Genomic DNA, 20,539 nt, shown 5'->3' on the forward strand with positions numbered 1-20,539 from the left:
AAACAGGACTCAGAGAGTAAAGGTGAACAGAGTTCTGAATGGAGTTCTGTTTGCTCACCACAGAGGCCACGACTATAAAGGGTCAACTAGTGGATGAAGTAATTATATAGATATCTAGGGACAATTATTGACTCTAAATTAAACTTCCAGAAGAACTGTGAAGCCGTCTGTAAAAAAGAAAAACAGTGCCTGAGAAAACTGTGCCACTTTCATAGACAAGACCATGATGACAATATTATATAAAATATATCATTCTTTTATCGAATCCATTATATCTTTTTCCTTTGTGTCATGGTTTGGGTCTGCTTCAGTTAAACACAAGAATAGTTTAAATCAAATTGTAAGATGGTCAAGTAAGCTGATTGGTGAGTCCCAGCTGCACCCCACATCCCTGTATGCTAAAACAACTACAGCGGATAGCTATGGCCATCTTAGAAGAGCCTACACCCTTTGAATAGGGAATGCCAGTATCTCCCTTCTGGACGGAGGCTAATAGTAGCTAGATGTAGGACTACAAGATTAAAAAACAGTTTTGTCCCAGCAGCAATCACTCTGTTGAACAAACTGTAGAATTACTTGCACATAATGCACAAGCACCTTGGTCATGTACTAGCTGTAGTATCTGTTGTCTGTTTTATATGTTGTATGTCATATGTTTTTATTCATGTTCTACTGTCCGTTTATATTTTTCATATGTCTTATGTAATATGTTTTTTCTCCATGCTGTACTGTCTGTTTATATGTTTTTACAAAGTGTGAAGGATGTCCTGCCTCCTAGACTGTAAACCTAGTTTACCTATGGGTACCAATAAAGCAACCTGAACCTGAACCTGAATTTTAATTTAATTATAACGTCAAAAACAGGATCTAGAATTAAAATTAGAATTTGAATGAAAGAAAATAGAATTGAAATTCAATGAAATTCAAAGAAATTCATATACATCACAATACATACATACACACAACTTACAACTTATAACAGTAGCCAATTACAGTTACAATTAAGTAACCTTCCCAACACTTAATGTAAATGAGATCCAACACATTCTTTCGGTTGTGTGACTGTGGAATTGCAATGAACTTGATTCCACTTCCTATCTTTCCAATTCAAATTCAACTTCCTGTGGGGCGGACCCAATTCAATTCAAATTCCAATTCTTAAATTGAATGGAGGGCAATTATGAAATTCTGAAGCCTGATTTGTATCAAGTTTTGGCCAGGTCCACTATCCTGTTGTATGTCATATATTTTTTTAAAAACACGGTGGAATATCTGAGGATTGATTTTAAAATGTTCCACAAAAATACAACTTGCAAATTAAAGCACAATAATCAGTGAACATAAAGACATTGCAGTGCACCGTACGTTAAGTACTGTGTGGATATGTACTCATAAAAAAGGCTTTGCAGACTGCAGTACTAGATAACTGTGTGTGTTTACCATTATTTTTGAAATGCACAAATCAAACATTAAATAACTTCCAATCAATCTCCATCCCTTCAATGCTGAAATTGCTGCCTTCATGGAAAACAGTTCATACTGAAAAAGGCATTATTCAACAAAAAGGAAACCAATAAAATGATAAGTTGATGAAAATACATTTCAGTTCTATCAGATAATTTAAAACTCCTATTTTATCTCACAGACACGTTAACTTACCTGAACTCTCTCTCTGTGTCTCTTTACTTCAGCATATAGCTTAAACTGGGACCCAGTGGTGGCTACAACCGCACAAGACAGCAACAGGCACACATGGGGCATGAAGACAAAAACACACACAAGCATGTGCATACCTGTCAACATTTAGCTTTCCAAAAACGGGAGATTTTTTTTTTGAGGGGGGGGGGGGGGGGGGGCGTCAGTGTTTATACCAGATCTGTGTTTGAATATTTAATACGTTTCATACACGTGTTTCAACCTATGGTTTCAAAACTGCATTTCGGTCGTTGCTTTTACCTTACCATTACCTTACGCATGCCATGTGTTTGCCTTTATAATTCACTACCATTATTAGAGTTATCATCACTTATTACACGGCTCTTCACAAGGCAAGTAGAACGCTCCATTGACTTGAATGGGATTTCCCAAAGTTCTAGCGGTCATTATTTCCGAGGAAAGGACCTCTGAAAAAAATAATGACCGCTGTCAATGGCAACGGAGTTTGTGCTTCTAATTCAGGTATTTCATATCACTATGCAAGGTCTGGAACTTCATTCAAAAGTGAAAGCAGACAGTTGAACAGCTGTGTTCTAAAGAATGTTTGATTCAAGTTCAGCGTGTGTTGTTGCAAACTATTTGTTTCAGCAAATGCCACAATGAACGGTAACAAATAGGCTAGGCTATGTAGGCTAAAGTCATATCGTGGGGAGTTTATTATTTTGTTTTGGCAAGTAGCCGTGTAATAAGCGGGATAATGTGTAGAACGCCGGTCATTATTGGGAAAATAAGTCCCTTCAGGGCGGGACAAGACCCCTCCGCTGTGCGTCAGGGTCCGGTTCGCCCTGTCGGGACTTATTTTCCCAATAATGACCGGCGTTCTACACATTATCCCTTACAGAACGTCAACATGCAGCTTACAGAGCTTTATTCAGATGGCAGGATTGCAATTTCAATCAGTTCATTAAATAAAACTATGCCATAAAACAGCGAAATTATTTTGTAGAAAGATAACATTGGTATATTCCCTGTATGAATTATTTATTCATTGTACATTTATCCAAGAATATCCCACTTTTCACATCACATTAATCACACAGTGCATGTCTGAGATTGCTGCATGTGTTTGTGGGAGTGTTGGTCATGGAAGGTGTTGGGCTGAAGCCCAGTCTCCACAGCTAATGGGTCTGTGTTGTCCTTGTTCAAACCTGAGGGACAAACTACAGATGATCTAGAGCAGCAGGACTCTCAGCACTGGACACACATGGGTGACCAAACTACGATAGAAGACACAGACAGAAGCCCAAGATAAGATAGAAGACACAGTTTGATGAAATGCACTGAAGTACGCGGACTGACTGTACTGAACTGTTACATAAATCAGTTCAATTAAACAAATTGACTGAGACTTTCCCCTAAGATTTTACCAATGAGGATCATCTGTGGAACATTAGTAAATCTAGTGTATACACTATTATACTTAAACCTTGTTCACTGTTGTCTAACAAAGGACCACTCATTCCACACCGTTCAACATGACACACATACACAATATTAATGAACAACCTCCTGATCTCCCGTCCTATCTGACTTCCCCCCTCATCATCACACCTACTGTCAGAGACACCATCAGCTCCATCAGTGCTGCTCTGCTGCTACTGAGGACTCACTGGTAGGATCCTCAGAGAGGAGGTGCCAGGAAAAAAATATGGAAACACTCTCTCAGTGAAAGTGTGTGTGAAAGTGTGTAGGTGTGTGTTATTGTCAGGGTCAGAGAATGACAGCTCTCCTCTGTCCCAGTCCAGCTGCACTCTGATCCTCTGAGGTTGCTTCACTATGCTGAGAGTGGAGGACTGAGATCCATGAAATGCTTCATATTCACTACTTTGATAAAACACAATCCAACGTCCACCCTTGGATCTAAAGTCTCCCTTCCTCTGGAGAGACTCTGTCATCACACCCACAGCCCACCATAGATTCTGCCCAACCTCCACATCCCAGCAGTGAGTCCCTGAGTTAAAGCCCTCAGAGCCCAGGACACAGGCATGCTCATCAAATCTCTGTGGGTTATCTTTAACATATCTCACACTCGTCAGATCCTCAGACAGGACGAGTTCTGGGTGTGCTGTGTTGGGATCCAGAGTCACAGGAGCTGCAGATAAAATAACACACATGAACATGCGCAGGACACTCAGAATTTCACACCGAAATGAAATCAGTCAATCTAAAGCATATAGGATATAATAGGAATAGAATAAATGTGTTAATGATTGTGGTATCTGTATGCATCTGTATGTCTCCCTTAGTCCGCTTGTCTATACAGTTCCATTAGACCTTTACCAGATGTACTGATGAAGAGGAAAGGGGGGGAGAGGTAATATAACTAGGGTTGGGTATCATTTGTTTTTTATCCGATAGCGGTGTTTAATTGATACCCCTGTCAGAGCAGCTTAATTAGTGATAATGTTCGGTGATGGTTCCGTAGGCTCTTTGACAGCTCAGGGATGTCAATGCAGAGGTATGTTTGTAATCTATATTTATGTTTCTGCAAGCATCATTAGCATGATCTTCATATTCATTGTGATGCTACAGTATATGGCCGTCATGCATATGAAAGATTATGATGACATGACATATCTGATATGTGGTCGGAACACACTGTGAAACAAAGTTTTCACATGACAACTTTGCTGATAACATTTCAAATAGATGTGTGTGTGTGTGTGTGTGTGTGTATTATACTGACCCATCATTTTCTTCCAGATCTGGACCTTCAGGTTGTCCAGGTGCTTTGCCATGTTGACCAGAGCTCCTGAAACCCTCTCTGGATCCTGCAGTGTGCACTGGGCTCTGGAATAACATTCAGGAGTCAGTGCTGCTGTGGGTTTGGGTTCAGAACCACAGAGAAGAGAGAGACAGGAGGCAGATCACTCACCTTTCCACTGTGCTCTTGTAGTTCTGGGAAATAACAAATAAATTACGTCAACACTGTAGATTCATATGTGAATGCCAATGCCAATTAATTAGCCAAAGGCACAAATAGCTATGATCAGTAATCAAACATGAATATGAAAGAATATTTATAATCAAAGGTAGAATTATTCTTACCTGCAGGAATGTGATGTCATCAGCTCTCCTCTCATCTTCTATGGCTCTGATTGTGTCTGAAAGAGATGAGATCTCTGTGCTCATCTTCTCAATCTTCTCCTTCATCATCTGACTCTTCTGCTCCTCTTCCTCCCTCAGTGCAGCTATCCTGGCTGCCTCTTCATCTCGTAGAAACTGGTGAAGCTTCTCAAACTCCTGCTTGATCTGCTTCTCTGTGTGCTGGGCCTGAGTCTAGAATAACACACATAATAAACAGTCATAAAGGTTTATTGTTAAAGGTACAGTCGGTCGTTCTAATTAATAGTCAGTTTCCTTGTGTAATTTTGTTACATTTTGGGGGGGGGGGGGGGGGGGGGGGGGGGATTGTAATAACTATATCTTTTTGGAAACCTTACAGGATGAAGAATAAGAAAATCTTTGATTCCAATTTTTCCAGGATCAATATGGTGGCCATCTTGGATTTTCAAAATGGGTGCTAATTTCTCAATCTCACATCTTCAAGATTACCTAGGATTGAATTTCCAGCAGTCATGTTGGGTGGCAAGAAATATAATAGTAGGCTACTAATGCCAAATAGATGTAGATGATCACTGACCCATGTTTGGGTTGTTGTTTTAGCTTTTACTGCCAAATAACTGCCTCAATGTTGTTGTTTTTTTGTTGTGGTGTTGAGTGAAGGGTTGCTGGTAGGGTGAAATTAAGATCTGATGTAGGCTACAACATGTCAACCCTGATACTTTATCTACCTCTCTGCTGCTGGTCTTAGTCCATTTAATTCAAATCATTTTAGCAGCATGTCTAGCGTTTAATGTCTAGTGCGGCCTTATACAATTAGTTTTCTTTGAAACACAATGGACGATTTCTTTACCCTAATCATGAATTTACAAATGACTATTGATATGTAGAAAATGCATGTTCACATACATGTTCATTCATGGCCTAGTTAGGTGACAATGTCTATTGTCAGAATGTGACTGTGAGAATGAAGGACTTATTATGACCGCCGCGCAGCGAAGCGGCGGTCATATAGGTTTAGTCAGATATTTGTTTTTTTTTTCTTATTTTTTATTTTTTTTATTTTATTTTCTTTTTTTTTCTTTTTCGCATGCCCAAATTTCCGTCAATGAGTCCCGGGACACTGAAAGACCGGGGTACACGAAACTTGGTGGGCATGTAACCCCACATGGATAGCATGGAACCATCGTTTTTCGTTTTGATCTGTAGCCCCCCCGCTGGACTGGACCCCCCGAAAGGAGGGTAGGGCAGACACAGTTTTCTGTGAATATCTCGAAAACCGTAGGGTTTAGGAGGACCATTTTTTTTTTGTATGTTGATCTCAAGGGGCCATGTCAACCCATTCCATAACCACTCATTTCATGTATAGCGCCACCTAGTTAAACACAAAAAAGTAAAAATGAGGTGTTGTAATTGAAGGTATCTGTGACCTAACATAGTCAAAACTGCACGAAATTGGAAGTGTAGGATCATTATGACACCCTCTGTATGCACGCCAAGTTTCGTGGAATTCCGTTCATGGGGGGCCACACAATAAATGAATTTATGTTACTATACACCAACTGGCCTGTAGGTGGCCGGAGACAGTTTTCTGTGAATATCTCGAGAACCGTAGGGCCTAGGAGGTCCACCTTTTTTATGTATGTTGGTCTTAAGGGGGCATGTCAACCCATCCCATTACCACTTATTTCATGTATAGCGCCACCTAGTTAAAAATTAAAAAGCAAAAAATTAGGTGTTTTCATCTCAATATCTCTGGCTGACAAGGTCAAAACTGCACGAAATTAAAAGTGTAGGATCATTATGACACCCTCTGAATGCATGCCAAGTTTTGTGTACTTTCGTTCATGGGGGGCCTTACAATAAAATAATTTATGTGTACATTTAGTGACGTACACCAACAAGGATTCCCGGGACACTGAAAGACCGGGGTACACAAAACTTGGTGGGCATGTACCCCCACATGGATAGCATGGAACCGTCATTTTTCGTTTTCATCTGCAGCCCCCCCGCTGGACTGGACCCCCCGAAAGGAGGGTAGGGCAGACACAGTTCTCTGTGAATCTTTTATGGTATGTTGGTCTCAAGGGCCCACATCAACCTGGCTCATAATCACTCATTTGTGATTTGCATGTAAAAAATGAAAATCAGTAGGATTAAAAGAAAGCCAAAATAAATATTCATCATCATCATCATGGCTGCATTTTCAGTATTGGCGAGAAGTAGTCGTTTGTCCACTAGATGGCGCATCGTTGCAGTGAGACGTAATTTTGTTGGAAGTTAAAAGTGGGTTGGAAAAAACAATGGACGCTTCATACAAGGACTGTAATTTACCGCAGCGAACATCTAATAAGGATAGGACGATGTTTACATGAAGTGTAATTCCCATTTCTTCTTGAAGCCGAAATAAATCTGAGGATGTTTATCGGACATGCTTGGTTTTTACTGCAGGTACGTTAATCTTGTAATATCAATAAGGACCTAGGTAATGTTACCGTTAGCGTCGGTTGAGTGATGGAGGCATTTGATTTATTGCATTTGTAGAAAACTATACATGCGGTTATACCAAGCAAATATATAGCAGCACTGTTTGTATCTTTCGACTGTCATTTATTGCACGTGCTACAAAATCATTCTGTGCAATGGAAGATTTACCAACGTTACACCGGTCTGATACAGTTTTGCCTATACATGCGTGAGACTGAGACGCCTGTTTATTTTGTTTTAAGTGCGTGCAGGGTGTGAGAGGGGAATCGATGTGCTTTGATTACAGCTTGGTAGTTGTAGTCTGTGAAATTAAAAAGCACGTGTGTGTGAAGTATCCAAACAATGACACCTTCATTTCATTATGGCTGCTTTAGCAAAACACCTTAAGCTACTGTGTAGTGGGTCCCATTTAGAAGTGGCTACTTCATTCGCGCTTTCCTTGACTCATGGAGCTGCGTGAATGTTATTACAACTTTTCGCCACGATATGACAGTTTAAGTCCGCATGATACTGTAAGGCGTAAGCCATTGGTTTCCAAAGGAGATTTTATTTGTGTCGCCAGCATAGCCTATTGACAATTTATGTTGTAAATAGGCCTACCTTATAATCCTACCTGTAGCTTAGGGAAGCTTTCTATTAGGATCTAGTTTGTTAGTTACCGTTTTGTCATAACTCCCTGATGCATTTTTGCATTTAGAATAGCCAGAGCGTGTATATCTCAATCGGAAAATTAAACAATATCGGGTGCCTATGGACTAGGCTGGGTGAACCCAGCCTGATCTGCCCGCTATTTATTTTTTGATTTCTTAAAAGATTGAGCTTGGTCTGATGAAAGCCAGACTAGCCATGGACCTCAGTTAAACAATGCAAGGGAACATGAATCAGCCTATATTTGCACTAACAATAACGGACAAAAGCTCTTCAACTTTGGCCCGTTAAAATGTGTATGAACAGTCTAGCGACGCATTTCATCAAGGCCCATTTGGACATGTCAGTTATTTGCACCACTGGTTAGATGTAAAACAGCATTTCGTTTCAGACTAGGCTACTGTTACTTAATTTGTGCATTAACAATAACGTTTCAGACTACTGTTACTTAATTTGTGCATTGACAATAAAGTATTACATGAACTAAAGATGACTAAAATCTTATGTAAGAAGAAGAAACATTCACAAAAAATCCATCCATCCAAAAATGACCTTTGTTTTTGATAGCTGTTGAAAACGGCATGGAACTGACAGAGATGTTTTTGTTTAAAAATACATAAAAAATAAATAAATAACATTATGCTGATACCTTTTGCTTTTCCCAAATACAATGTAGCCTACAGGTGTAAGTGACCTTTCATCAATCCAGTTGCAATGGATGAACTGTGATGAACTGCCCTACTTGTGATTGTTTAGAGATTTTAAAGGTTTTATAACAATTCTACATCTTCTTTGGCTATTCTACAATCTATTCACCTTTTCAGCACCAGTAGGGTACTTTCTGTGCAGCCGCACACACACACTCAGGCATGCCAAACAAGCATACACAAAAGTTTCAAGAGTGGGGGATGGAGTAAAATATGGAGACAAATTGAAGTGTGATTTATTTTCGCGGAACGGATGTACAGGACTGAGCGGCGGTCATATTTTGTACCGCTATGCGGTACATCTAGTTTTAAAGACCCTCACAGTTTGTCCCAATGACGCTAAACATTGCTCATTGCCAGAACTATTGTCCATTTGTGTCCTACTTAACACCTTTGTAGTCAATCAATATGAATTTGCCTGGGTATGCCATGGTATGCAATGGTACACCTACAGTACATGGGCCCATTTTTTGTTGACCACATGTATTGAGTAAGGGATAATGACATAATTCCGGTCATTATCCAGAAATTAAGTCCTGAAAGGCCGAACTGGACCCCAACACAAAACAAATGTATTTTCCCAATAATTTCAGCCTTCATTATAAAAAATATTTCACCATAGAAGGCTGGGAAATCCTACTCAAGTCAATGGAACTTCATATAATTATTTCCTGTAAGGAGTCCAAATCACTCTGCCCATATACTCTATGCTTGGATTTCCAAAAAGAACATGTGAATTACTGACCCATTCAATGAAACCCCAATGTGCTCCACATATGACCTACGCATTTAGGCCAAATGTTTTTTTTCTATCTGAGGCTCAACCAAGCAGAAATTATAGTCAAAGAAAACATTGTCTGGGTTTGCCCATGTCCGACCTGGGTGGTAAACCATTCTGAGCCTGTGCATTTCACATTAATTACCCATTTAGGACCTATATGGATTGCCCACAAGGGTTTGTCCAGGTTTGCCTATATCCAAGCAGTGCAGTTAACCCCAGTGGGCCCCATATGTGTTGCCCAGTCTGAACCAAATTGTTGATTTCCCATTAATAACCCACACAGCACTGATGTGGGAAGCAAACAAGGGTCGGAACCAAGCATTAAACACAAATGGGCCCCATTTGTGTTCCCCATTCTGAGCCCATATATTGGTTTCACATTAATTACCCATCTAGGACCCATATTTATTGCCCACATGGGTTTATCCAGGTTTGCCCATATCCAACCCGAGTGGCTAACCCTAATGGGGCCCATATTTGTTGCCCAGCCTGAACCCAATTATTGATTTCCCATTAATGACCCACATGGCACCAACATTGGGAGCCCACATGGGTTTATCCCGGTTTGCCCATATTTAACCCAAACATTAAATATAACTGGGCCCCATTTGTGTTGCCCATTCTGAGACCATATATTGGTTTCACATTAATTACCCATCTAGTACCCATATTTATTGCCTAAGTGGGTTTGTCCAGGTTGGTCTATATCCAACCTGAGTGGTTAAACCAAATGGGTCCCATATGTGTTTCCCAGGCTGAACCCAATTGTTGATTTCCCATTAATGACCCACATGTCACCAACATAGGGAGCCCACATGGGTTTATCCCAGTTTGCCCATGTCTAACCCAAACATTAAGTACAACTGGGCCCCAGTTGTGTTGCCCATTCTGAGCCCATGTATTGATTTCACATTAATTACCCATGTAGGGCCCAAATGAACTGCCCGCTATTTATTTTTTGATTTCTTAAAAGATTGAGCTTGGTCTGATGAAAGCCAGACTAGCCATGGACCTCAGTTAAACAATGCAAGGGAACATGAATCAGCCTATATTTGCACTAACAATAACGGACAAAAGCTCTTCAACTTTGGCCCGTTAAAATGTGTATGAACAGTCTAGCGACGCATTTCATCAAGGCCCATTTGGACATGTCAGTTATTTGCACCACTGGTTAGATGTAAAACAGCATTTCGTTTCAGACTAGGCTACTGTTACTTAATTTGTGCATTAACAATAAACGGCATGGAACTGACAGAGATGTTTTTGTTTATAAATACATAAAAAATAAATAAATAAATAAATAAATAAATAAATAACATTATGCTGATACCTTTTGCTTTTCCCAAATACAATGTAGCCTACAGGTGTAAGTGTCCTTTCATCAATCCAGTTGCAATGGATGAACTGTGATGAACTGCCCTACTTGTGATTGTTTAGAGATTTTAAAGGTTTTATAACAATGCTACATCTTCTTTGGCTATTCTACAATCTATTCACCTTTTCAGCACCAGTAGGCTACTTTCTGTACAGCCGCACACACACACTCAGGCATGCCAAACAAGCATACACAAAAGTTTCAAGAGTGGGGGATGGAGTAAAATATGGAGACAAATTGAAGTGTGATTTATTTTCGCGGAACGGATGTACAGGACTGACCGGCGGTCATATTTTGTACCGCTATGCGGTACATCTAGTTATTTTTCGCGTCATCAATAGCGGATGGGAATATAGGCTACGTTGCACTTGACGCACCACTACAAGATGACTCGACAGATATGGGCGGCATTCATTCGCGGCTAATCATTGCAGCTTGATGGCAGTAACGTTAACGTTAGCACGTAGTAGTAGGCTCCGAAGCATCCGGCGCCTGAAATGAGACACGCTCAAATAAATTTTGTCAAAAATGCCCTCCACAACATTCCTGCCTCTACGTTCTTTATGTATTTGCGTATCAGGTCAGCTCTCCGTGCTTATGGGATCCCTTTAGATGCAGAGTTGCCTCTAGGCCTACATCCTCTCCGTAATTTAACGTTTTTCAACAACATTCTTTTAAACTCTGCTTCATCCATATATTCTTTTCTCCTCAAATCCTCATACAAACCTTTAGGAGTAGTTGCAGTTTGGTCAAAAGACTTACAATTTAATATACAAGACACTTTTTCCGAGCACACATGGGAAGTCATAACCATGTCAGATGATACACGGGAAATTAGCACACAGAATGTATTTAATGCTTTTAAAACGATCCTATATGCGTCTTTCCAGCTCTCCTAACTGCAACTTTCCCCTGGGGATCAATAAAGTATCTATCTATCTATCTATCTATCTATCTAACTTATGTCCACAAGGGGCACTGGGCACCTTCATTCATTTTTTCTGGGAATGTTCAGCTCTTAAACCTTTCTGGCAACAGTTGGCTACTGATGTTTCTATCTTGTTGGACAGAGATATCCTCTTAACTCCTAACCTGTTTTTCTTAACTGACTTCTCAGAGCTTGAACTTACACTCTTTCAGACAAGCCTTCTTGCTGCTCTTACAGCGGCTAAGAAGTTGCTAGTTAGCCGCTGGAACCCCCCACACTTAATGTGTAGGTGTTTATGGGCTCTTAGTCTGCTAGATATTATCTCGATGGAGCTGTCAACCGCTAGGATACATGGGGCTAGACCCCAAACATTGATGAGATGGAGTACTGCTTTTGACCATGTTAAATCTTTTATTTCTGACAATCTTTCTGTATAATTTTGGGAGGCTGTACATGTACTTATATGTGACGTTTTTGTATGTGTAGACCTCTCTATTTATTTGTCAATCAGATGTTTACCACAGGGTCTCGGGGAGGGGGTGGGTGTTTACCGGGAGTTATCTTTGTACCTCTGTACTTTATTTCTTCTTTGCTATTTCAAAATAAAAAACAATTGTTCACAAAAAATAAAGCATGGTTTAGTGGGGGGGAAAAAATGCCCTCCACCTCTCCACCTCCGCCTTTGGTGCTTCCCTAACTTCTAGCTGCAGTGTAGCCAATATCGTTAGCAATAAGTAGATGCAGTTTGAACAGGGATGTAGTGGAGGCTAAACGCAAGTAGGCTAAACACAGTTTACCCACCTGAAATTTCAGAAATAGGTTATCCTCCTCTCAAAAGAGTTTATAAAAATGTTAACATTTAAAAATAACACTGTATTATCCACAATAACAATATGTACACTCATCAACACTCTATGAACCACTTCATGGCACTTGTATTATATAAACATTGGACAATAACCTCCACCATCATCAAACATGTTCTGAATGCCTCTTCTAAAAATCTGATAGGCCTACAGCATGGCACAGTCCACCTTACTGTGATCACATAATTGTTTACCCACCTCTTATTAAATATTCATGTTATCCAATATTAGTTGTATTGTCCATCTTATAAACACCCATGAAGCCAACAAAGAAAATGCAAAAAATAGAGACTTTTGTATAATTATTCCATTTTGTGTAGTCATTATCAGAACCTGACATGGCCTACAAATCCAAATAGTCTACAAGAAACCACAGAAATGCATACTTTTATTGTCAGTATGCATTTTGGGTAACCAAAAATCCTATGGGGAGTTTCCATAGGGCATTACAAAACGCATGAGCACACCTTGGCAAATAATGGTCTAAAGTACTCATTTTTCATTCTATATTGATCTACTTTTGCACACAGCTTCGCAAGACCTGGTGTTCGGGCTCAGTTGTGTCTCTAAAATCATATCAAGTGATCTAGAGGGCTGAAATGTGGTCATTTCAGAGATGCTTGTTATCCGGCAGAAAGAAAAAAACAATATTCTAGGCTCTGTAACTCTGTGCCAGTGCTTCCTAAGAAACTACATGATCTTAACTTTCTAAAGATGTCCAGCATTTGATGGTAGGCCAAAAGAACACACTGCCCTCTGAAATAGGCAGTGCAATGTTGGGCGGGAAAGCCTAGAAATGGCCCAACAGGTTAAGGGGGAGATTTAAAAAGAGAGACTGGCACTATTTGTGTGGTCCAGATACCGCTGCATAAAAAATGGTTGTCATTCACAAGACTACTTTTACTTTTATACTTTAAGTACATTTCCAAGCCTGTACTTTGTTACTTTTACTTGAGTAAAGAAGTTAAATCAGTACTTCTACTTTTACCAGAGTATTTTTTACTTCTACTTGAGTATTTGTACTTGTTTGTCAGTGTTACCCCCTCCATTCATATCACTCTAGTCCACTACAGTTCAACACCAGTCAGTGTTACCCCCTCCATTCATATCACTCTAGTCCACTACAGTTCAACACCAGTCAGTGTTACCCCCTCCATTCAGATCACTCCAGTCCACTACAGTTCAACACCAGTCAGTGATGGTCAACAACACTCTCATGGTGCTGCTATACACATTCAGAAGGACGTCACCTTAACATGTTTCGCTGTTTCATCACAGGAGAGTTTTGCTTCTTTAAAGACCTTCAGCTTCTTCTGTAAGGGCTCTAGTTTAATCCTCAGCTGCTCCTGAAGTTAACAAAAAACATTGTGTGTGTGTGTGTGTGTGTGTGTGTGTGTGTGTGTGCGTGCGTGCGTGCGTGTGTATGTGTGTGTGTGTGTGTTTCATGACCATCAGTACATCCATTGTGTAACAATGCAACATAGTACAGAGTAAAGACTCCACCTAGTGGTGAGTGATGAACATTAAAATTACTGCAGACAGGAGGACTTTGCACTTTGAATATGTTTTTTGCACTTGTACTTCTTTAATAAAATTGTTGCAAAGAGTCAATGATGTCACTGACCTTCAAGTCTGACGCTGCCTCATCTATAGGATGGAACTTGTGGTTGGTGTGTTTCTTTGAAGATTGGCACACCAGACACACAGGCTGTTTATCCTCCAGACAGAAGAGCTTGAGTTTCTCACTGTGCAGACTGCAGAGCACCTCAGACCCTGCTGAAGCCCGCTGACTTCTCTCCTGTAAGTAAACCTCACACAGGTTCCTCAACGCCATGTTAGGAGGATAGTGTTCTTTTGAGCACTTCCTCCTGCAGTAGGGACATTCTCTGTGTCCTTTGCTCTCCCAGCACTGCTGCAAACAGGCTTTACACACACTGTGAGCGCAGGACAAAAAGACGGGATCCTTGTAGATGTCACAGCACACAGGACAGCAAAGCTCCTCTTCAAGCTTTGAAGCCATTTTATCTTGTGAAAATCTTAACTCGTCTGGTTAGTTTTACTTTCACTTTTACAAGATGAAGAAACAAAGTTGTTTAGTCTAAATGACCCCTGTGCGTACTATTTCCTGGTGTAGATTATCCACCTCCAACACGTCTGTTAACGATACGAGTTTACATCTGAAATGACTTCTGACCAAACAAAAAGCTGTGTCACTCTTGCGCTTGCGAGTGAAAATGACCTGCAGGCGCTCCGTGGCACAATGGAGAAGTTTGCCTCGAACGTCGACTACTAGGCTGCAGCCTTCCATGCCGCGGTCCATCCCTCCAATGAGCGTCGTCAAACAATAAACGTCATTGACAGCGCCACAGTTTGTCTGAAAGAGCGACAAGATAAAAAATCAAGGATTTGACAATAAAAGAGTTACACATGTACACCGATGTTTGGTATTAATGTATCTTACAACCTATTAGCCTACTAGATTAATGGAAATGGGCCTGTGTTGCGCTGTATCAATGTTACGTTATATCCTCAGAAACAGACGATAAAAAAAACGTAATTTCATGGATGTTTATGTGTCTGATTGGTGGGCAGTTGTTTATTCGATGCTAATTGGATGTGATAATGATGTCGTATCTTTCTTGTCACTCAATCTGTGAAATTGTCACTCTGAGGTAAATTGCAGGAACGGAACACCCAGATCAATGCACGCAGTGATTAATTTGACCATCATTCAAAAGGTAATTGACTTGTCAATGTAGCCTGAACAAGTGCAGACGTTACCTGTATGTTACTTACCTATGTGTTGATATTGTGTGGCCCATGGGTTCATCTTTGATCAATATTAAGGCTAAATAAATAACTGTGGAACTGGGATTGGCGAAGAAACTTGATTGTTTGTCTATTCCTAATGGAAATTCTTCTTTGAAATGCAGCACAAGCTAGTGGACAATGGCTAGACTAGGTTATGAAGTAATGGTCTACATTATGTAATGCTGTGTAAGTGTTTATGTGCACAGCAAGACACTTATTAGCTATTCTTCAAATTTCTTAAAGATATTACACTAAGCACTTTCACTCACAGAAAAAAGATCAGATGGTCCAAAATGAACAAACTTTATTGGAGATACAGTAAGCAGTGTTGGGCAAGTTACTTCAAAAGCGTAATGCATTATTTATTACTTGTTACTGTCATCTCAAAGTAATTTGTTACATTACAATATTACTGTCCTTGAATTGTAAGGCATTACACTACATTTACATTACTTTCACCAAAATAACAGGAAATATGGATTTGGTGTTCTCAATAGATCTTCATGTGTTCAATGCAGCTCATTACACGGCAGGCGGTGATGTGGTATGGCATAATGACTGAGCTAGGCTTAAAAGAACACTTTAATGGTTGCAGTTATGGCTCATGGGACAATGTAGGCCCCAAATGCCAAAGGTCACTCACAACTTAATATAGTAAAATATAGCCATAGTGAAATTGTATGTTGACTTTAAATGGTTCTCATCATTGCTGGTTGCCTTTCCTTCCACTTACAGTGGTGTAGACTTAATGCAAATAGTTTGAGAATAATGGCTACGATCTTTGTCTGTAAAAGCAACATTTTAGTTATTCTCACTGCTTGAGTGAGAATAACTAAACTAAGGAGCTGGGCTAGCGTGCAGTAGCCTGAAAGTTGTCGGTTCAATTCCCAGCTTCCACCGTTGTGCCCTTGAGCAAGGCACTTAACCCCAAGTTGCTCCGGGGACAATGTGATCCCTTGTAATATAGCTGACATATGTAAGTCACTTTGGTCAAGAAGTGTCTGCTAAATGTAATGTAATGTAATGTAATGTAATGTAATGTAATGAAATGAGAAGTATAGCCTAACCATGTTACAGTAGATCTGTTGCATGAATGGCAGAGATAACTCAAATTCCCTTTCTACAGTCATCTAAACATATCAAACATATATAACTAACATATCAAAAAGGCAGAGGTGTCTTTGTAAATTTACATTTCTTACCCTAGTGAGGATTCAAGGATGTTTACAGTCACTTACATGCTTAGAAATACAATAACTTATGTTTATGGGTTGTTATCAGATGTTATCTTTCCCAAACTGATGTATGTGTAATGGCGTGGGCTTGTTCACACCATCACATAATGGGGGAAGAAAGACAGTTGTAAAAATAGTAATTTATTAAGAAAAAAGCAAAGCAAAGCACCTAACCCCTCACTGCTCCCCGAGTGCCGCTGTTGCAGCAGGCAGCTCACTGCGCCGGGATTGGTGTGTTTCACCTCACTGTGTGTTCACAGCTGTGCTGAGTGTGTTTCACTAATTCACAGATTGGGATAAATGCAGAGACCAAATTTCCCTCAAGGGATCAAAAGAGTATACTTATACTATACATGAACTCTTCCCATGTCAAAAACAGACAGTATGTTACCATGTTATTTTCACCGCTGTTTATTTCTTTCATTGACAAACTGTAAGTCTATACTTTTTTTCCAGTAATGGAGGCCAGCTGGATTTAAGCTTTGGAGCAGTCTCTACGAAAAGAGACAAATCCACATGTTAAGAGAACAATTGTCGTGGTGAGAGACAAGAGTAAGGATGCTTTTATGACATCCCACCTTCAATCCTTGGAAGAAAATGGTCTTTGAAATTTTACAAGCCTTAAGTTGCTTGCATAACTTGCATTAAGTCTACACCACTGTAAGTGGAAGGAAAGGCAACCAGCAATGATGAGAACCATTTAAAGTCAACATACAATTTCACTATGGCTATATTTTACTATATTAAGTTGTGAGTGACCTTTGGCATTTGGGGCCTACATTGTCCCATGAGCCATAACTGCAACCATTATAGTGTTCTTTTAAGCCTAGCTCAGTCATTATGCCATACCACATCACCGCCTGCCGTGTAATGAGCTGCATTGAACACATGAAGATCTATTGAGAACACCAAATCCATATTTCCTGTTATTTTGGTGAAAGTAATGTAAATGTAGTGTAATGCCTTACAATTCAAGGACAGTAATATTGTAATGTAACAAATTACTTTGAGATGACAGTAACAAGTAATAAATAATGCATTACGCTTTTGAAGTAACTTGCCCAACACTGCTTACTGTAGGCTATCTCCAATAAAGTTTGTTCATTTTGGACCATCTGATCTTTTTTCTGTGAGTGAAAGTGCTTAGTGTAATATCTTTAAGAAATTTGAAGAATAGCTAATAAGTGTCTTGCTGTGCACATAAACACTTACACAGCATTACATAATGTAGACCATTACTTCATAACCTAGTCTAGCCATTGTCCACTAGCTTGTGCTGCATTTCAAAGAAGAATTTCCATTAGGAATAGACAAACAATCAAGTTTCTTCGCCAATCCCAGTTCCACAGTTATTTATTTAGCCTTAATATTGATCAAAGATGAACCCATGGGCCACACAATATCAACACATAGGTAAGTAACATACAGGTAACGTCTGCACTTGTTCAGGCTACATTGACAAGTCAATTACCTTTTGAATGATGGTCAAATTAATCACTGCGTGCATTGATCTGGGTGTTCCGTTCCTGCAATTTACCTCAGAGTGACAATTTCACAGATTGAGTGACAAGAAAGATACGACATCATTATCACATCCAATTAGCATCGAATAAACAACTGCCCACCAATCAGACACATAAACATCCATGAAATTACGTTTTTTTTATCGTCTGTTTCTGAGGATATAACGTAACATTGATACAGCGCAACACAGGCCCATTTCCATTGATCTAGTAGGCTAATAGGTTGTAAGATACATTAATACCAAACATCGGTGTACATGTGTAACTCTTTTATTGTCAAATCCTTGATTTTAGCACTGTTAGCTCCAAAGACGCCGGCTTTTACAGCGTCCAACCTCAAGTATCTTGTCGCTCTTTCAGACAAACTGTGGCGCTGTCAATGACGTTTACTGTTTGACGACGCTCATTGGAGGGATGGACCGCGGCATGGAAGGCTGCAGCCTAGTAGTCGACGTTCGAGGCAAACTTCTCCATTGTGCCGCTCCGTGTAGCTCAGGGAACTTCCTCATTTAGAGAAGTAGGACGGACAGAGGGTGGGACTAGGTTTTTTAAGGGGAATCTGATTGGCCAGTCTCAAATGAAGTCTCTTTTTCTATGGCTGGTTATTACAGTAAAATACTGAACAGGGTGTGGGTGTAACTGGCTGTGTCTGTCTACACAGATTTCAACACACTCTTGTTCCACACAGATCTGAACCTGAAATCTTCAATGCAAACAAAAAACAAATTCATTATTTCATAAACATCACTTGTATGCAGCAGTACTCCACCTGAGCTTGGATTTAGATTACTGATTACAATGTGGACAGACTCTTGTGTGCTATAGAAAAGCTTGGTTGAAAGTTGTGGATGTGTCACCAGACTCATAAAGTGACAATTGCATAATAAAATACAGCATGTAATAAAACAAATGAGAAGGGTGATTGGAGAAAGGTAATTTCAAAATGTAAAGCTGACTGAGATAAAAGCACCTGCAACAAATAAACTTGGACCTTATATTTGTCTATCTTATATTTGTCTATATACTATTGATTCACTACATGTACAGAGTTAGTTTAAGATGCTGTAGCCTACATAATGCCTACAATCTAACTTTATTAAACACAAATTAAAAAATTGTGTTTCCTTTTTTTGTTAATTCTCCACATGTACAATACTGTCTTTCAAACTTTCTGCAGTTCTTGGTCACCACCACTAGATGACACCCATTCTTCATAAATGTTTTTTCTGGTTGATTAGTCCGTGGTGTGATTCAACTGCTGGTTGTGGCACATTAGCTAAGCTGAGCCAGAGACTTTATAATGAGGAGACACAGCACTCAAAAAATCCTCCATAGAAATGCATGGGGCTAGTTTGTAACGCCGTTACTACATATATCACATCCCTTCCTCAGCAAAACGTCGACATGTGAATACATTGAGCCAATCATGTGGTGTGATGTGAATACATTGAGCCAATCATATGGTTTGTTGTGAAGACATCGTGCCAATCATATGTTGTGATCGTGAAGCCTTGCGTACGCGCATGCCCGACGAGTGCCCAAAAAGCGCTGCCATATGGCCGCCAAGTGGAGGGACTTGTGTTCAATGTGTGAGCTGTTCCAGTGGACTTGAGCTGCTCAGCTGTTCTTGTGGGTGTGATTTGTAATTGGACAGACAATCCATTCTGGATTCATTCTCTTGTGGGATGGACGACCTTTGACTGTTAGATCCTTATTGTGTACAGCTCCTTGTCATTGACTTTTGAAGTCCTGGAGAGACTGATATTGGTACACCTCAGTCCTCAGTTAACCACCTCCCTAGACTCACTGAAGTCTGTCAACAACGTGTGTGTGTGTGTGTGTGCAGTTGATTAACAGCCCAGGATCACCGCTGGGAACAGGACTCTCACCTTCCCTCTTTGCACTATGCACCTCAGATCTCCAGCCCAATCTGCAAAGATTCTCAGATGACTGTGGTGGTAGTGAGTGTTAGCGCTGGAGAGGAGATGGGGAACAGGGAGCTGGTGGACCAGTTTGTATCTTGGTGCTGGACAGCCATCAGCTAATGTAGCCGAGACTAAGAGGATGGTCAAGATGCTCAGGGAGACCAGGTTACAAGGGAGCTAGGTTAACCGGTGAAACCCACCTCCAGTGAATTATGCTAAGCTAACATAGTCAGAATGGGTTATTGCACACGAACATTGATACATTTACCACCCTTGTCATGAATAGTAATACATTTACCACCCTTGTCATGAACATTAATAGTTGCCATCATGGAAGTGTCTTTGTTCCTTCAGGACTGAACAATATGAGAAGGATTTTTTTCCTCTCAGGCCATACGTGCTGTATGAACACATAATTAAAGGCACAGTCGGGGATTATACAGGAAGTTGCATTTGTTTGTGTTTATGTTTATA

General features: G+C 40.1%; 1 protein-coding gene and 1 long non-coding RNA gene across 2 annotated transcripts; one reads left to right on the forward strand and one right to left on the reverse strand.

The window, feature by feature from the left end:
• Positions 1 to 2,567: 2,567 nt before the first annotated feature.
• On the reverse strand, positions 2,568 to 14,824 carry LOC121690507 (E3 ubiquitin-protein ligase TRIM39-like). The gene is made up of 6 exons (XM_042071094.1): positions 14,196 to 14,824; positions 13,822 to 13,917; positions 4,765 to 4,995; positions 4,592 to 4,614; positions 4,403 to 4,506; positions 2,568 to 3,808 (listed from the first exon to the last, which is right to left on the reverse strand). The coding sequence occupies exons 1-6, from the start codon at positions 14,589 to 14,591 to the stop codon at positions 3,312 to 3,314; spliced, it is 1,347 nt and encodes a 448-aa protein (XP_041927028.1). The 5' UTR covers positions 14,592 to 14,824; the 3' UTR covers positions 2,568 to 3,311.
• Positions 3,927 to 14,332, forward strand: LOC121692322. The gene is made up of 4 exons (XR_006025250.1): positions 3,927 to 3,937; positions 7,561 to 7,569; positions 7,973 to 7,977; positions 14,258 to 14,332. It is a non-coding gene; the product is annotated as an uncharacterized LOC121692322 (long non-coding RNA).
• Positions 14,825 to 20,539: the final 5,715 nt, after the last annotated feature.

Source organism: Alosa sapidissima, chromosome 2 (genome assembly GCF_018492685.1).
Source record: "Alosa sapidissima isolate fAloSap1 chromosome 2, fAloSap1.pri, whole genome shotgun sequence".
Taxonomy (NCBI): domain Eukaryota; kingdom Metazoa; phylum Chordata; class Actinopteri; order Clupeiformes; family Clupeidae; genus Alosa; species Alosa sapidissima.